Source organism: Dendrobates tinctorius, unplaced genomic scaffold, assembly GCF_039654945.1.
Source record: "Dendrobates tinctorius isolate UK_male_01 unplaced genomic scaffold, ASM3965494v1 ptg000120l, whole genome shotgun sequence".
NCBI classification, from domain to species: Eukaryota; Metazoa; Chordata; class Amphibia; order Anura; family Dendrobatidae; genus Dendrobates; species Dendrobates tinctorius.
In genome coordinates, this window is record NW_027361788.1 from 18469061 (window position 1) to 18481628 (window position 12568).

General features: G+C 41.3%; 1 protein-coding gene across 5 annotated transcripts in view; it reads left to right on the forward strand.

Annotated features, from left to right (window-relative positions):
• The window catches only part of LOC141101628 (uncharacterized), a 271446-nt gene that overhangs the window by 137316 nt on the left and 121562 nt on the right, over nucleotides 1-12568 (forward strand). For all 5 annotated transcript variants that reach the window (XM_073590816.1, XM_073590818.1, XM_073590817.1 and 2 more), the window contains one exon: nucleotides 7435-7576. In XM_073590816.1, coding sequence (XP_073446917.1) covers nucleotides 7435-7576 — 142 coding nt within the window. The remainder of the gene's footprint in view (nucleotides 1-7434; nucleotides 7577-12568) is intronic.

The window sequence follows — 12568 nt, forward strand, 5'->3', positions numbered from 1 at the left end:
AGTTGTTAGTGATAGGTTGAAGAGATGGGTTAGGGTTGGGATGAAGACTGTGGTGAGGTTTGGTATGAAGTGGGATGGGATCGGGTCGAGTGCACAGGTGGTGAGATGTGATCTTGAGAGTAGAGTGGAGAGTCGATCTTCTGTAATGGTGGAGAAGTTGGTTTTGAAGGTGGAGGGCTGGGAAGTCGGGAGGAAGGGTTCTGGGGGTTGTTGACCAAAACTTTCTCTGATGTTATCAATCTTCTGCTTGAAAAATGAGACAAAGTCTTCAGCTGAGATGAGTGGGGAGGGAGGAGGTGCTGGGGGGGCGGAGGAGAGAATTGAAGGTGTTGAATAACTGTTTAGGGTTGTGAGACAGGGAGGATATGAGAGATGAGAAGTAGGTTTGTTTAGCTGTGGCGAGTGTGGTCTTGAAAGTAGTGAGGGACTGTTTGAATGCGATGAAGTGCTCGTTGGAGTGGGATCTTTTCCATCTGCGCTCAGCAGCCCTGGAAGCTCACCTCAGCTCTTTGGTCAGGCTGGTGTGCCAGGGCTGTCTGTTGATTTTGCGAGCTTTGGTATGTGTAAGTGGGGCAGCGGATTCCAAAGCTACAGCTATTGTGGTGTTATATAGAGCGGCAGCGTCATCCGCATTGTGTAAGGAACTTATATCTGTGAGAGGGAGAAGGGATTCAGAGAATGAGTGTAGGTCAAGGTGTTTAAGATTTCTGCGAGGGTGTGAGAGTTTGTGGGGTGGGAATTGTAGACATGGAATGAAGAGGGAAGAGAATGTGAGAAGGTTGTGGTCAGAGAGAGGAAGAGGTGAGTTAGAGAGGTTAGATAGGGAGCAGAGGCGGGTGAAGATGAGGTCCAGTGTGTGGCCATCTTTGTGGGTGGCTGTAGAAGACCATTGAGTGAGGCCGAAGGAGGAAGTGAGAGATAGGAGTTTAGTGGCAGCTGAGAGGGAAGTGTCAATGGGGATGTTGAAGTCGACCATGATGATAGTAGGGATGTCCGCGGAAAGGAAATGAAGTAACCAGGTGGTGAAGTGGTCAAAGAAGGTGGTGGCTGGCCCTGGGGGGCGGTAGATGACAGCCAGTTGGAGTTTGGAGGGGGAGTAGATGCGCACAGAGTGCACCTCAAAGGAAGGGAGGGTAACAGAGGGTGGCAGTGGGATTAGGGTGAAGGAGCAGGTATCTGACAGGAGAAAACCAACTCCTCCGCCATGTTTGCTGCTGGGGCCGGGGGGGTGAGAAAGGTGGAAGCCACCATATGAAAGTGCAGCAGGAGAGGCTGTGTCAGAAGGGGTGAGCCAGGTTTCGGTGATGGCGAGGAAGGAAAGTTTGGTAGTAACAAAAAGATCATGGATGTAGGAAAGCTTGTTGCAGACAGAGCGAGCGTTCCACAGAGCTCCTGTTAGTGGGACTGGGGAAGTGGTGGCTGGGTGAATGGGTATAAGGTTGGAGAGGTTACGGAAGGTTGTGATAGAGCGTGGATGGGAGGTAGAAATGACTGTGGGAATGTGGTGAGGAGGACCAGGATTTGGGGAGATATCACCAGCAGTGAGAAGGAGCAGAGAAAGTGTTAGCAGGTGGGAGCAGGAGAGGGAATGAGGGGGCTGTCTGTGTTTGGAGACAGAGGATTGTATGTTAAGGAACAGTTTTGAGGCGGAGGTGAGGTGGATGGGGAGGATTGAAGAAGAGATGAACAGTTCCTTACTAGGAGTAGGGATTAGGGGAATTAGCAGAAAGTGAAGGATTATAGGGGTGAAAACAAACAGAAACATTGTTTACAGTGACTGTGTACAGTTACCTTCAGTTCCCTTCTGGTTCAATTCTGGTTTTAATTCTTAAATTAATCTTCACACTTCTAGAACACACTTGTAGAAATCACACTGCAGACTGAAGACACTGCAATTCTAACTCCAACCCTAATCCCAACACACCCCTAACCCTAATCTCAGCCCTAACCCTGGCCCTAACCCTAATGGGAAAATGGAAATAAATACATTTTCTTTTAATTTTATTATTTTTCCCTAACTAAGGGGGTGATAACGGGGGTTTGGTTTACTATTTATAGCGGGTTTTTATGTTTGGCAGCTGTCATACGCTAAAAGACGCTTTTTATTGTAAAAATAGTTTTTGCATCACCACATATTGAGAGTTATAATTTTTCCGTATTTTGACCCACCGAGTCATGTGAGGTCTTATTTTTTGCGGGACGAGTTGACGTTTTTATTGGTACCATTTTCGGGCAAGTGACATTTTTTGATCGCTTTTTATTCCAATTTTTGGGACGCAGAATGAGCAAAAACCAGCGTTTCATGAATTTCTTTTGGTGGGGGTGCGTTTACACCGTTCCGCGTGCAGGAAAATTGATAAAGCGGTTTTATTCTTCGGGTCAGTACGGTTACAGCGATACCTCATTTAGGTTGTTTTTTTATATTTTGTCGGTTTTATACAATGAAAACAATTTTATATTAAAAATAATTATTTTTGCATCGCTTTATTCTGCGAGCTATAACTTTTTTATTTTTTCGCTGATGATGCTGTATGGCAGCTCGTTTTTTGCGGGACAAGATGACTTTTTCAGCGGTACCATGGATATTTATATGCGTCTTTTTGATCGCACGTTATTGCACTTTTTGTTTGGCGGCATGATAATAAATCATTATTTTTTACTTCGTTTTTTATTTTTTAAGGGTTCGCTAAAGGGGTTAACTAATAAGACAGTTTTATAGGGCAGGTCGTTACGGACGCGGCGATACCTATTATGTGTACTTTTATTGTTTTTTTTTTATTTCCAAAAAATGGATTTATTGGGGGAATTTTTTATTTTTTTTTTTTTCAAATTTATTTGGCAATTTTTTCAAAATTATTTTAACACTCTTTTTTTTTATTTTTTAACTTTATTACTTAGTCCCAGGTGGGACATCACTGTCCTGTGACAGATCGCTGATCTGTCACATCACAGATTACTGTGACAGATCAGTGATCTGTCACAGGCACTGCTGCAGACTTGCTCATGCCTGCGCTTTGCAGGCACAGAGGAAGCCAGCTCCCTGCAGGCCCCTGAAGGCCCCCGTCGCCATCTTGAATTCGGGGGCCTGCCGGGAAGGATCCCCCTGCAGCAGCGCTGCACATTGCGCTGCCGTGGGGGGCTCAGGGAAGCACGGAGGGAGCCCCCTCCCTGCCGATGCTTCCCTTCAACCCCCGATACACCGCGATCATGTTTGATCGCGGTGTGCAAGGGGTTAACGTCGGGGGCGGTCCGTGACCGCCTCTGACACGTGCCGGGTGTCAACTGTGATTATCAGCTGACACCCGGCCGCGATTAGCGGCGCTCACCACGTGGGCGCCGCTGATCGCGCTAGACGTACTATCCCGTCCATGGGCATAGGGGCCTGGGTCCCATGGACGGGATAGTATGTCTGATGTCAGAAAGGGGTTAAAAAGAGAAAACACAGTAGTTTGACAATAAATGGCTTCACCCAACCACTAACCATGAGTGGAGAAAAAGTTTTGGTGTTATGAGGCCAAGAAAGCAAAAATTCTGCTGGGGTATGTAAACTTTTGAGCACAACTGTAGTTTTTATATATTTAGATAGAGGCCTCTTACAATGTTAAAAGTAAGTGCACTATCAAAAAGAAAACAAGCTACTTTTATACAGTAACAATAGAAAACAAAATCCATCTCCTGGTAAAAAAATATTTTGGTTCAAGACTTTATTCCATCAAAATGTTAAAATAGTATTCAAGGCAAGGTATACAAAAAGAGACACATTTCAAGTGTGACCATTCTTTGTCAAAGCTTGTTAAAATGGCATTCTGACTCCACCCACATTGTCTGGCATTTGTTAGGACATAATCCTTCATTGCATGTGCTGCAGCATTCAATAGTGAATGCTGCATACATGTGCATGCAGTGTCTGGAGCAAATAAAGGGCCGGAGGCCATAATTTTGCCAGTCAATGGCCCGAGCTTTGCGATTCTTGAGATTCTGTCATGGGGCTGGAGAAAAGGACGTCACAAGCTTTTTACGGTCCGTGTGATGAAGGTTCCTCACCCCTGCCCTATGGCAACAAACCCTTCTTTCTTAGAGGCCTTGGCAGGGTTGCCAGCCAGCATAAATTACTATACAGTTGGCAATAATATGGGGCTTCTTTATAGTGTCTATATAAAAAAAATTGTTGTGGATTTTTTTCTTTTTGTTGAAGGATCTTGTCCAGGTGATGATTACAGCTTTTATAATTTTGCAGTAAATGCTAGTTCTCATGCCTTCATATTAGTATTCTCACCTACAGTCATATATTATCAAATTTACATAAGTTTTATGATTTTATAATAGTTTTCAAGATTTGTTCATGATTATTTTTGTTTATCGTTGTCCCAAATAAAAAAAGTTGGCAGCATTGATCATCTTGGAAGTATGAAAGCAGATTCTATCCATGTAGCCTTTTAAAGCCTTTGGACTCCATGAGCCAAAATGGAGCGAGTTGTCCATGTATAATTACCTTATCAGTAGAGATAAATTTATTAATTTGCTAGACCTCTGTCCAGGATCCCCATAAGAAGTCCTAAAGGGTACTTCAGACATAGCGAGATCATTAGCGAGATCGCTGAAACGTCACAGGTTTTGTGACGCAACAGCGACCTCGCCTTTTTTGATCGTTGGTGTCCCACTAGCCGGCATGCATTGCTGTGTTTGATGCCATAACAACGACGAGCGAACTCGTTGCCGACTCTCTCCGAACTCAGGGACGCAGGCGTTATTTTGCTTAGTCTTTTCAACGCCCCCATAGCTCCAATTGGTGAAGCACGCCTATCGAGGTCTGAGTTGTCAGAATAGCTGCTGTGTGACAAAGTCCCAACGACCGCCGAGGTCGTTATACGGATCTCCGTATCATTGCTGCGTCGTTGAGTAGATCTGTCTGTTTGACAGCTTACTAGCAACCATATTATAAAAAGATATATTTTTATTTATCAAAAACATTAAAAATATATATATGGCAAGAGAGATGTACATATCAAAAACAGGGATATAAATTACCCATGAGGTTTCTCACAACCATCAACAACAAGGATATTAACATTTCAACAAAGTTGTAAATGAATACTGCTTCAGAAACTGTGTCTTAAAAAACCTACATGAATGGAATACAAAAACGCTGTGTATGGTGTATTTTATTAAAAGATTCCCATGTAGGGATGTAAAATAATCACTCCAAAAAATGCCATTGTTATAACATGCAAAAATAACCGCTATATATGAGTGCCTAAACTGTGGCAAAACCTATATGGATGCTGTCTGAATGGCAGTAACATCCTATAATGGCGATTATAAAATACAGCATAGCAAGGAATATATGCCCCAAATGACAGCATATGCACACAATATCAAACTCAAGGCATCGTACTGAGAACTAGCGGTATAGTAATAATCACGGAGCAATGATAAATATTCATGTGGAATGAAGCAATCGTACCATGTGGTTGATGTGGAGTCCCCCGGGCGTCCCTCCGCCCCGACGGGCGTTTCGCATTTGCTTCAACGGTTTTTTAAGACACAGTTTCTGAAGCGGTATTCATTTACAACTTTGTTGAAATGTTAATATCCTTGTTGTTGATGGTTGTGAGAAACCTCATGGGTAATTTATATCCCTGTTTTTGATATGTACATCTCTCTTGCCATATATATATTTTTAATGTTTTTGATAAATAAAAATATATCTTTTTATAATACCATTTGGTCTATAGCCCGGTTTTTTCACATTTCCAGGGTTGACATTGTGATTTATGAATTGTTGATGGTATTCTATTCATTGTTATAGAGGCATCTTCATAGTGATTTATTACTAGCAACCATGTAGCGGCGCACCAGCGATCCTTACCAGGTCGTATCGTTGTCGGGATCGCTGGAGCGTCGCTATGTGTAATGGGACCCTTATTAGGCAGATGACCTTTGCAGACCACCTCTTATCTCTTTAGATAGCTGGTGCTGCCTCTGATAAGTAGGCCCAGCATTACCTCATCGTTGTGGCAAGACACCCTCATGACATTGCTATGTGCCTACTAATGGAAGATAGGCAGAGCACCCAAGCAGGATGGAGGAGGTCTGCAGTACACGGACTTCCGATGTGGCTGCTGGACTTATCATGGCTGTCGGGTACACATGAATTGGCCAGTTTATGCACAAAAGTATTCTCAATTTTTCCTATTTTCTAGAGCAGTAATGCAATTCAAATTTCATATATTTCATGTTTGCGTGTCAAAGAGTGCTACTTTATTTTGTTAGTTATATATGGATATATGCTGTTCCCAGATTACATAGCAAAAACCTGCTGACAGATTATCTTTAATAGAAGTGGTATGTGTGAAAGAGTAATTGTACGTAGTAGTAATTTTCTCAGCTCGTACTGTACATCTCTTGCATGTATGATTAAATCATGTTATTCCTTTGGAAGTGCTTAAATGTGATAATCTTTTGGGAAGCGTGGTAGAGAGTATTTTAATAAATACTTTAATATGGCGTTACTGGAAAAACTCTCGTTATAAGTGGCTGTACCGTGAGCAGGGCAGCCAGAGGACACTGATTTCTCACAGTTCCTTGTTAGCCTATGAGCTGACACAAGCTGATTTACAATCGTAGCACAGACTCATTTACTGATTGTGGCTGGTGTAGCTCTCTGTAAAAACTCAAAAGAACCACATTTTTTAAGAGACTTTAAAGGGGTTTCTAGTGGTTAAAAGTGTAAAACAGAGGTTTACTCTGCGGCCTCTTCTCCAACGACGGCTCTCCACCGCTACTGCCTGTTATTGTTAACAGGTTGCAGCAGTGATTTGACCACTGCAGTTAATCCCTGGATTTAGCGCCTCATGTCATCTACAGAGGTACTGATCCAAAGGATTGGTTGCAGTGGTAAAGTGCGCTGTAGTCGTGTCTTCGCCACTGCAGGCTGTAAGCAATCATCTGGAGCAACCTTTTGGAAACTTATGGGATAAAAAAAAGATATTTAAAAAAAAACATTAAGAGTTATACAGTGCCACAGTTTACTTTATGCAATGAGAGTTGGTCCATTAGTCTGCATTCAATACTAATATACTTGCTTGCTAGCTCATTACTATACTACTATACTAAGTACTGGTATTTGGATATTTTTGGGGGTCAAGTTTGGTAAATATTCTTTAGCCGTGTTCGCAGTTGCATCTTTTTTTCCCTATACTTTCATAGAAAATTGTAGACCCACATGTAAGAACCTATTTTTTTATTTATACACAATTTCAGTTTTGTTGTTTTTGTTGTTTTGTTTTTTTTGTAATTGAAGTGAGAGGAGGAAATTTTACTGCAGGTTCTTAAACTTTTGGGTTATTACCTTTTGATATTTACAATTCTTTACAGTTTGACATTAAAAGGCTAATCCCTCTCTACCTTTCCCCCCTAATGGTAAATATGAAGCCTGTGAATAAAGAACACTTATCTGAGCCATCACGGGGTTTGTCTGCTGAAATGTCTACACTACGTTCGGATCTAGAAGAAAAGATCTTGTCCATCATGGAGAAAGCACATGCTGCTGATTGCAGATCTTCCCATCTCCAAGGTAAGCTGAAAAATATTTAAAAGGTCATTTGACCTTAAGCAGTGAAGTCTCCAGTTGCTACAATTGTACATTCCGCAGTATATGCCAATCAGAATGTATAATACCGTTTTTTTCGGATTATAACACGCTCCGGATTATAAAACGCATACCAAATTTTGAGGAGAAAAATAGGAAAACATTTTTTTTAACAAAATGGTGGTGCTTCTTATATATTCCATGCACTTTATTGCTTACTGGGGATGGTGGCTGCGGTGAAGCTGGGTCCCAGGATCGCTGCTAGAGGAGACAGGAGTGGGGTGATGCTGCAGGCTGGGATGAGGGAGTGTTCCAATATGCGGCGTGCTGCTGCGGGTGTCCAGCGATGCTACGGGGGTGTCCGGTGGTGCTGCTGTGGATGTCCCCGGCGGCCATTTTCCCGGAGTCCAACGCACAGGAATCCATGGAACTGCCAGGGCTCTGGCCTTTCACAAAATGTCATCAGAGCCCCGGCCGCACCGGAGACACCCCCTAATCCCAGCCTGGAGCAACGGTACCAATAAGGTATATAAACATTATAAGATGCACTCCATTTTCCCCCCAAATTTGGGGGAAAAAAAGTGCGTCTTATAATGTGAAAAATACGGTAATCTACTTTGGAAATAAGTTGGACCTTTTTTTATGATATTACGCCTTCTGATTGTCAGAAAGTCAAAAAAAATTGTCTATACACCTTCCAGTTATCGCCCCAATTGTAACCGCAATCCAGAGAAATATGTCACATCACTTATCACTGTCACCATTTTTTTAAATCAGATTATTTTTATTAAACAGTTTTAACTTACAAAATTGAGACAAGGCACACACAGTTTTAACATACAGATTTGAGACATACCTCTTATACACAACCCTACCCCCCCCCCCCCCCCCCCATTATCAAATTATAACTAATATAACCGTGGGACCCTTAGAATATGACCTATAAATGTATAGTAGAAAAAAGGGAGAAACACAAAAAAACAATCAAAAAAAAACAACAATTTTTAATGGGGACAATATGAAACAAGATAAGACTTGTACAGCATGGAACTATGAACAGTCAGGCACATAGTACAAAATGAGCAATAGACATATTCATGAAACCTATTCATAAAGCAAGAGATCATATGGAACCAAGAGGGAGTGAGGGGAACCATAATTAACGAAGCATAAGGAACAGATTCTCCAGCAGCAAAATTTGGGATGGCAAACCCGGGGTGTTAAACCAGGGGCTCCAGATTTTATCAAATTTTCCGATAGCTTTTCTTTTAATATACACTCCTTTTTCCAGCCTTATAGAACTATTGACTCTATTAATAAACTCCTACACCATCGGGGGTGCAGATTGCTTCCAGTGCAAGGCAATAATTTTCCGTGCTATATATAGAATTCCAGCCATACCGATCGCCAGCGGGTCTTCCACAGGAACATCCGGTATAATACCCAGCACACAGACCTTTGGATCAGGGAGCAATCTTGTACCATAAACTCTTGCCAACGTATTCAGAACATTATTCCAGAACCGTCCAAGCCGAGGACACTACCAGAACATATGCATAAGGTGTGCATCAGGTAGGCTACATCGGGGGCAGCACGAGTCACTCCTTATTGCGATTTTGTGCAAGAACGCAGGCGTTTTATATTTCCTATGTATTAGATACACCTGCGATAATCTCTGGGCCTCGGATAGCGAAAGACAGGGCACTGAACTCAACACATAGTCCCATTGATCATCTGAGAGCTGGCCAAAATCCTCCTCCCATCGAGCTTTGGTGCAAAGGGGGTACTTATCGTGGAATGCATTGAGAAGTATTCTATAGATGGAAGAAATCAGTCCTCTTCTGGAGCCCAAGCCCCCCACCAACATTGTCAAGGGATTAGGGTCTATACTAAGATCTCTAGTTTTGATTTGAGCTGCATACGCATGCCGGAGCTGTAAAAATCTGTAGAAAAACCTATGGGGAATGTCAAATTCAATGCGCAGTTGTTCAAACTGTTTTAATGTATTATTAGACTGAATGTGTGCCACCGTCATCACCCCCTTTGCCTCCCAATCAGAGCACCCTTCTAAAGTTTGAAATTCCAGAAGACTAGGGTTATGCCACAATGGTGTAAACAAAGAGCAATCAGAACCACCCAAAAGGTGCTTTCCTCTATCCCAAACCTTGTATATCATGGCCAGAGTTGGAGCTTGAGATAATTTGTTTCTACCATATACATTGGTACTCTCCAGGGGCTATTCTGAATTGCCAGTCGCCCATTTTTCTCCAGTGCACCACACTGATCCCAACCCTTCAGTTGCTGAATCTGAGCTGCCAGATAGTAGATCCAAGCATTCGGGATAGCCAGCCCCCCATTTGTTTTTTCTCTTTGTAGGTATTTCAGACGGATTCGAGCCTGCTTTTTTTTTCCAAAGTAATTGTCTGAATAACCTATGAGCCCTCTGAAAGCACCATGCCGGAATCCACACCGGGGAGTTGTGAAGTATATAGAGCAGTTGGGGCATTAAAACCATTTTGATGAGATTTCCTCTCCCAACAACTGAGAGGGGAAGTCTACACCATGTATCAATTTTAGTTACAAATCTATCTAACAGGGGTGTCAGATTAAGAGGCACATAGTCAACAGGTTTAGATCACTGTCACCATTATTTTTTATGGAACACTCTTGAAGAGGCCTGTGAAGTTTTGACATTAAACAGTATGATTATTCATGTGTAAGCGGACTCTTACGTCAATGGGCAAACATGTACCCAATCCGTGGTTCTGTAATGGTCGCAGGTTGTGCAGGGTGCATCCACCCTTAGTAAGACTTAACTTCCCATTTTAAATCACAGTTCGTTCGAGTAAAGTGTGACAAATATTTTAATAATTTTTTTGCAACTTTGCTTATCCGTGCACTATGAGCATAGTCCTTTGCTATAATAGCTGTCTGTCACTGACATAGTTTACAGAAAATCTTTTTAGAGCACATCATTTGGTCCACTGGAAGCCTTGTCTCTTTCCTCTAAACCATTTTTCTTGTCACTATTATATATTTTTTTTTTTTTACTCTAAAATCATTTAGAAAATCTTCCTCCACAGTGGTTTCTTTATTGAGATGCAAATCTCATTGGTCTTTGTGACAGTCACTCCGTTCATCCAATAATCATTGCCTAGTTATAGATATGGCATTTTCTGTTCCATTCAGAACACACTTCAGCAGACATTTTATCATCACAGGCAATGGAAGATGACATCTATATAGAGGTAACATTGGATCCTTAATTCACAGTAGGTGATGGTCTTGGCTCACCTCCTTCCCCTCCCTGTACAATGATCTCTGCACAGACAACAGAGTATGCCAACAACACTCCCGTATTGCTGTCCACGAACCTCTCCAGACTAGTTTATGGTCTATGTAACTTCTGTAACAGCAGCTTAGGCAAGACGGAAACCCTATAATCATGTACAGAAAATAGAATAAAATAATCTACCATTGTAGTATAAAAACAGATTAGTTAAAAATTGATGTGTAATCACTGTGATATGGATTAATAGGAATTATGTATGTCATACATTCCCTTTTAAGTTTTATATGTATGCATTTCTTACCCAAGGAAAGCCCTCATAACAAACATTTAGGAATGGTCTCTGATGTCTGAGACCGATTCACTAAAGACAATAAAAAGCTCAGTGAAGAGGACACAATCGGTGTACATTGTGTCTTTTATTTTTACTCCCAGAGTTTGTATACAGGAACAGAAAGATGAAAGGCTGGCTAAGACTTATTAGGTCAGCTAGTACTACATAAGTATGAGGTGCTGTCTCGGCTAACAGCAACATCATGGTGCTGGCATGCAAATAATTCCAAAAATGTCCACATTTCTATTGTTTATCCAAGGGATTTTGAGAAGTATGTGAAATAGTGTCTGTAAACTGTGGATCAAATTTGATGTAGCACAAAAAAATATTCGCTGCGAAAGACAAATGAATGTATTGTAAATGAATATACTGTATATACATTATACAGTCTCAATTCCGAAAGAGTTGGGACACTATGTAAAATTTAAAGAATGTGTTGATTTGTAAATCACCTATAGCCACATAGTTTTTCACTGCAGAACATACATCACGGATCAGAAGGTGAAAGTTAGTCATTTTTTCATTTTGTTTGAAAAAAAATAACTCCTTTACAAATTGATGACAGCAAAACATCTCAAAAATGTTGGGACAGGGTTAACAAAAGACTGGAAAAGTAAGTGTTACTAATGAAAAACACCTGGAAGGTAAATTTTTAAGACACATGACTGTGTATAAAAGGAGCATGTTAAACAGGCAGAGTCTCTCAGAAGTAAAGATAGCCAGAGGTTCACCAATATGTAATCAACTAAGTCTAAAAAGTGCAACAATTTCAGAAAAATGTTCCCTAATGTAAAATTCAAAAGTCTGATTCAGAGATTTTGGAGGAATCTATGTGCACTAGGGACAAGGCTGATGGCCAGTATTGGATGCTCTGGACCTACGGGCACTGTATTGAAAGTAGGCATGATTTGGTCTTACAAATCACTGCATGGGCTCAGGAATATTTCCATTACCTGCACCTTTTTGTTTGTATGCTTGATGAAGGCTGCATTGCTGCAGCGGAGACAGCACGTTTTGGTTAAATAAATCCACCTTTTTGCATCTCCTGGAGTGCTGCCTTAACTTTAGTTTTGCTATATACGGGTGCTTCTCACAAAATTAGAATATCATCAAAAAGTTAATTTATTTCAGTTTTTCAATACAAAAAGTGAAACTCATATATTATATAGAGTCATTACAAACAGAGTGATCTATTTCAAGTGTTTATTTCTGTTACTGTTGATGATTTTGTCTTACAGCCAAAAGCAATTATCTCAGGAAATTAGAATAATTAACAAACAAAACACCCGCAAAGACTTCTTAAACGTTTAAAAAGGTAACTTAGTCTGTTTCAGTAGGCTCCACAATCATGGGC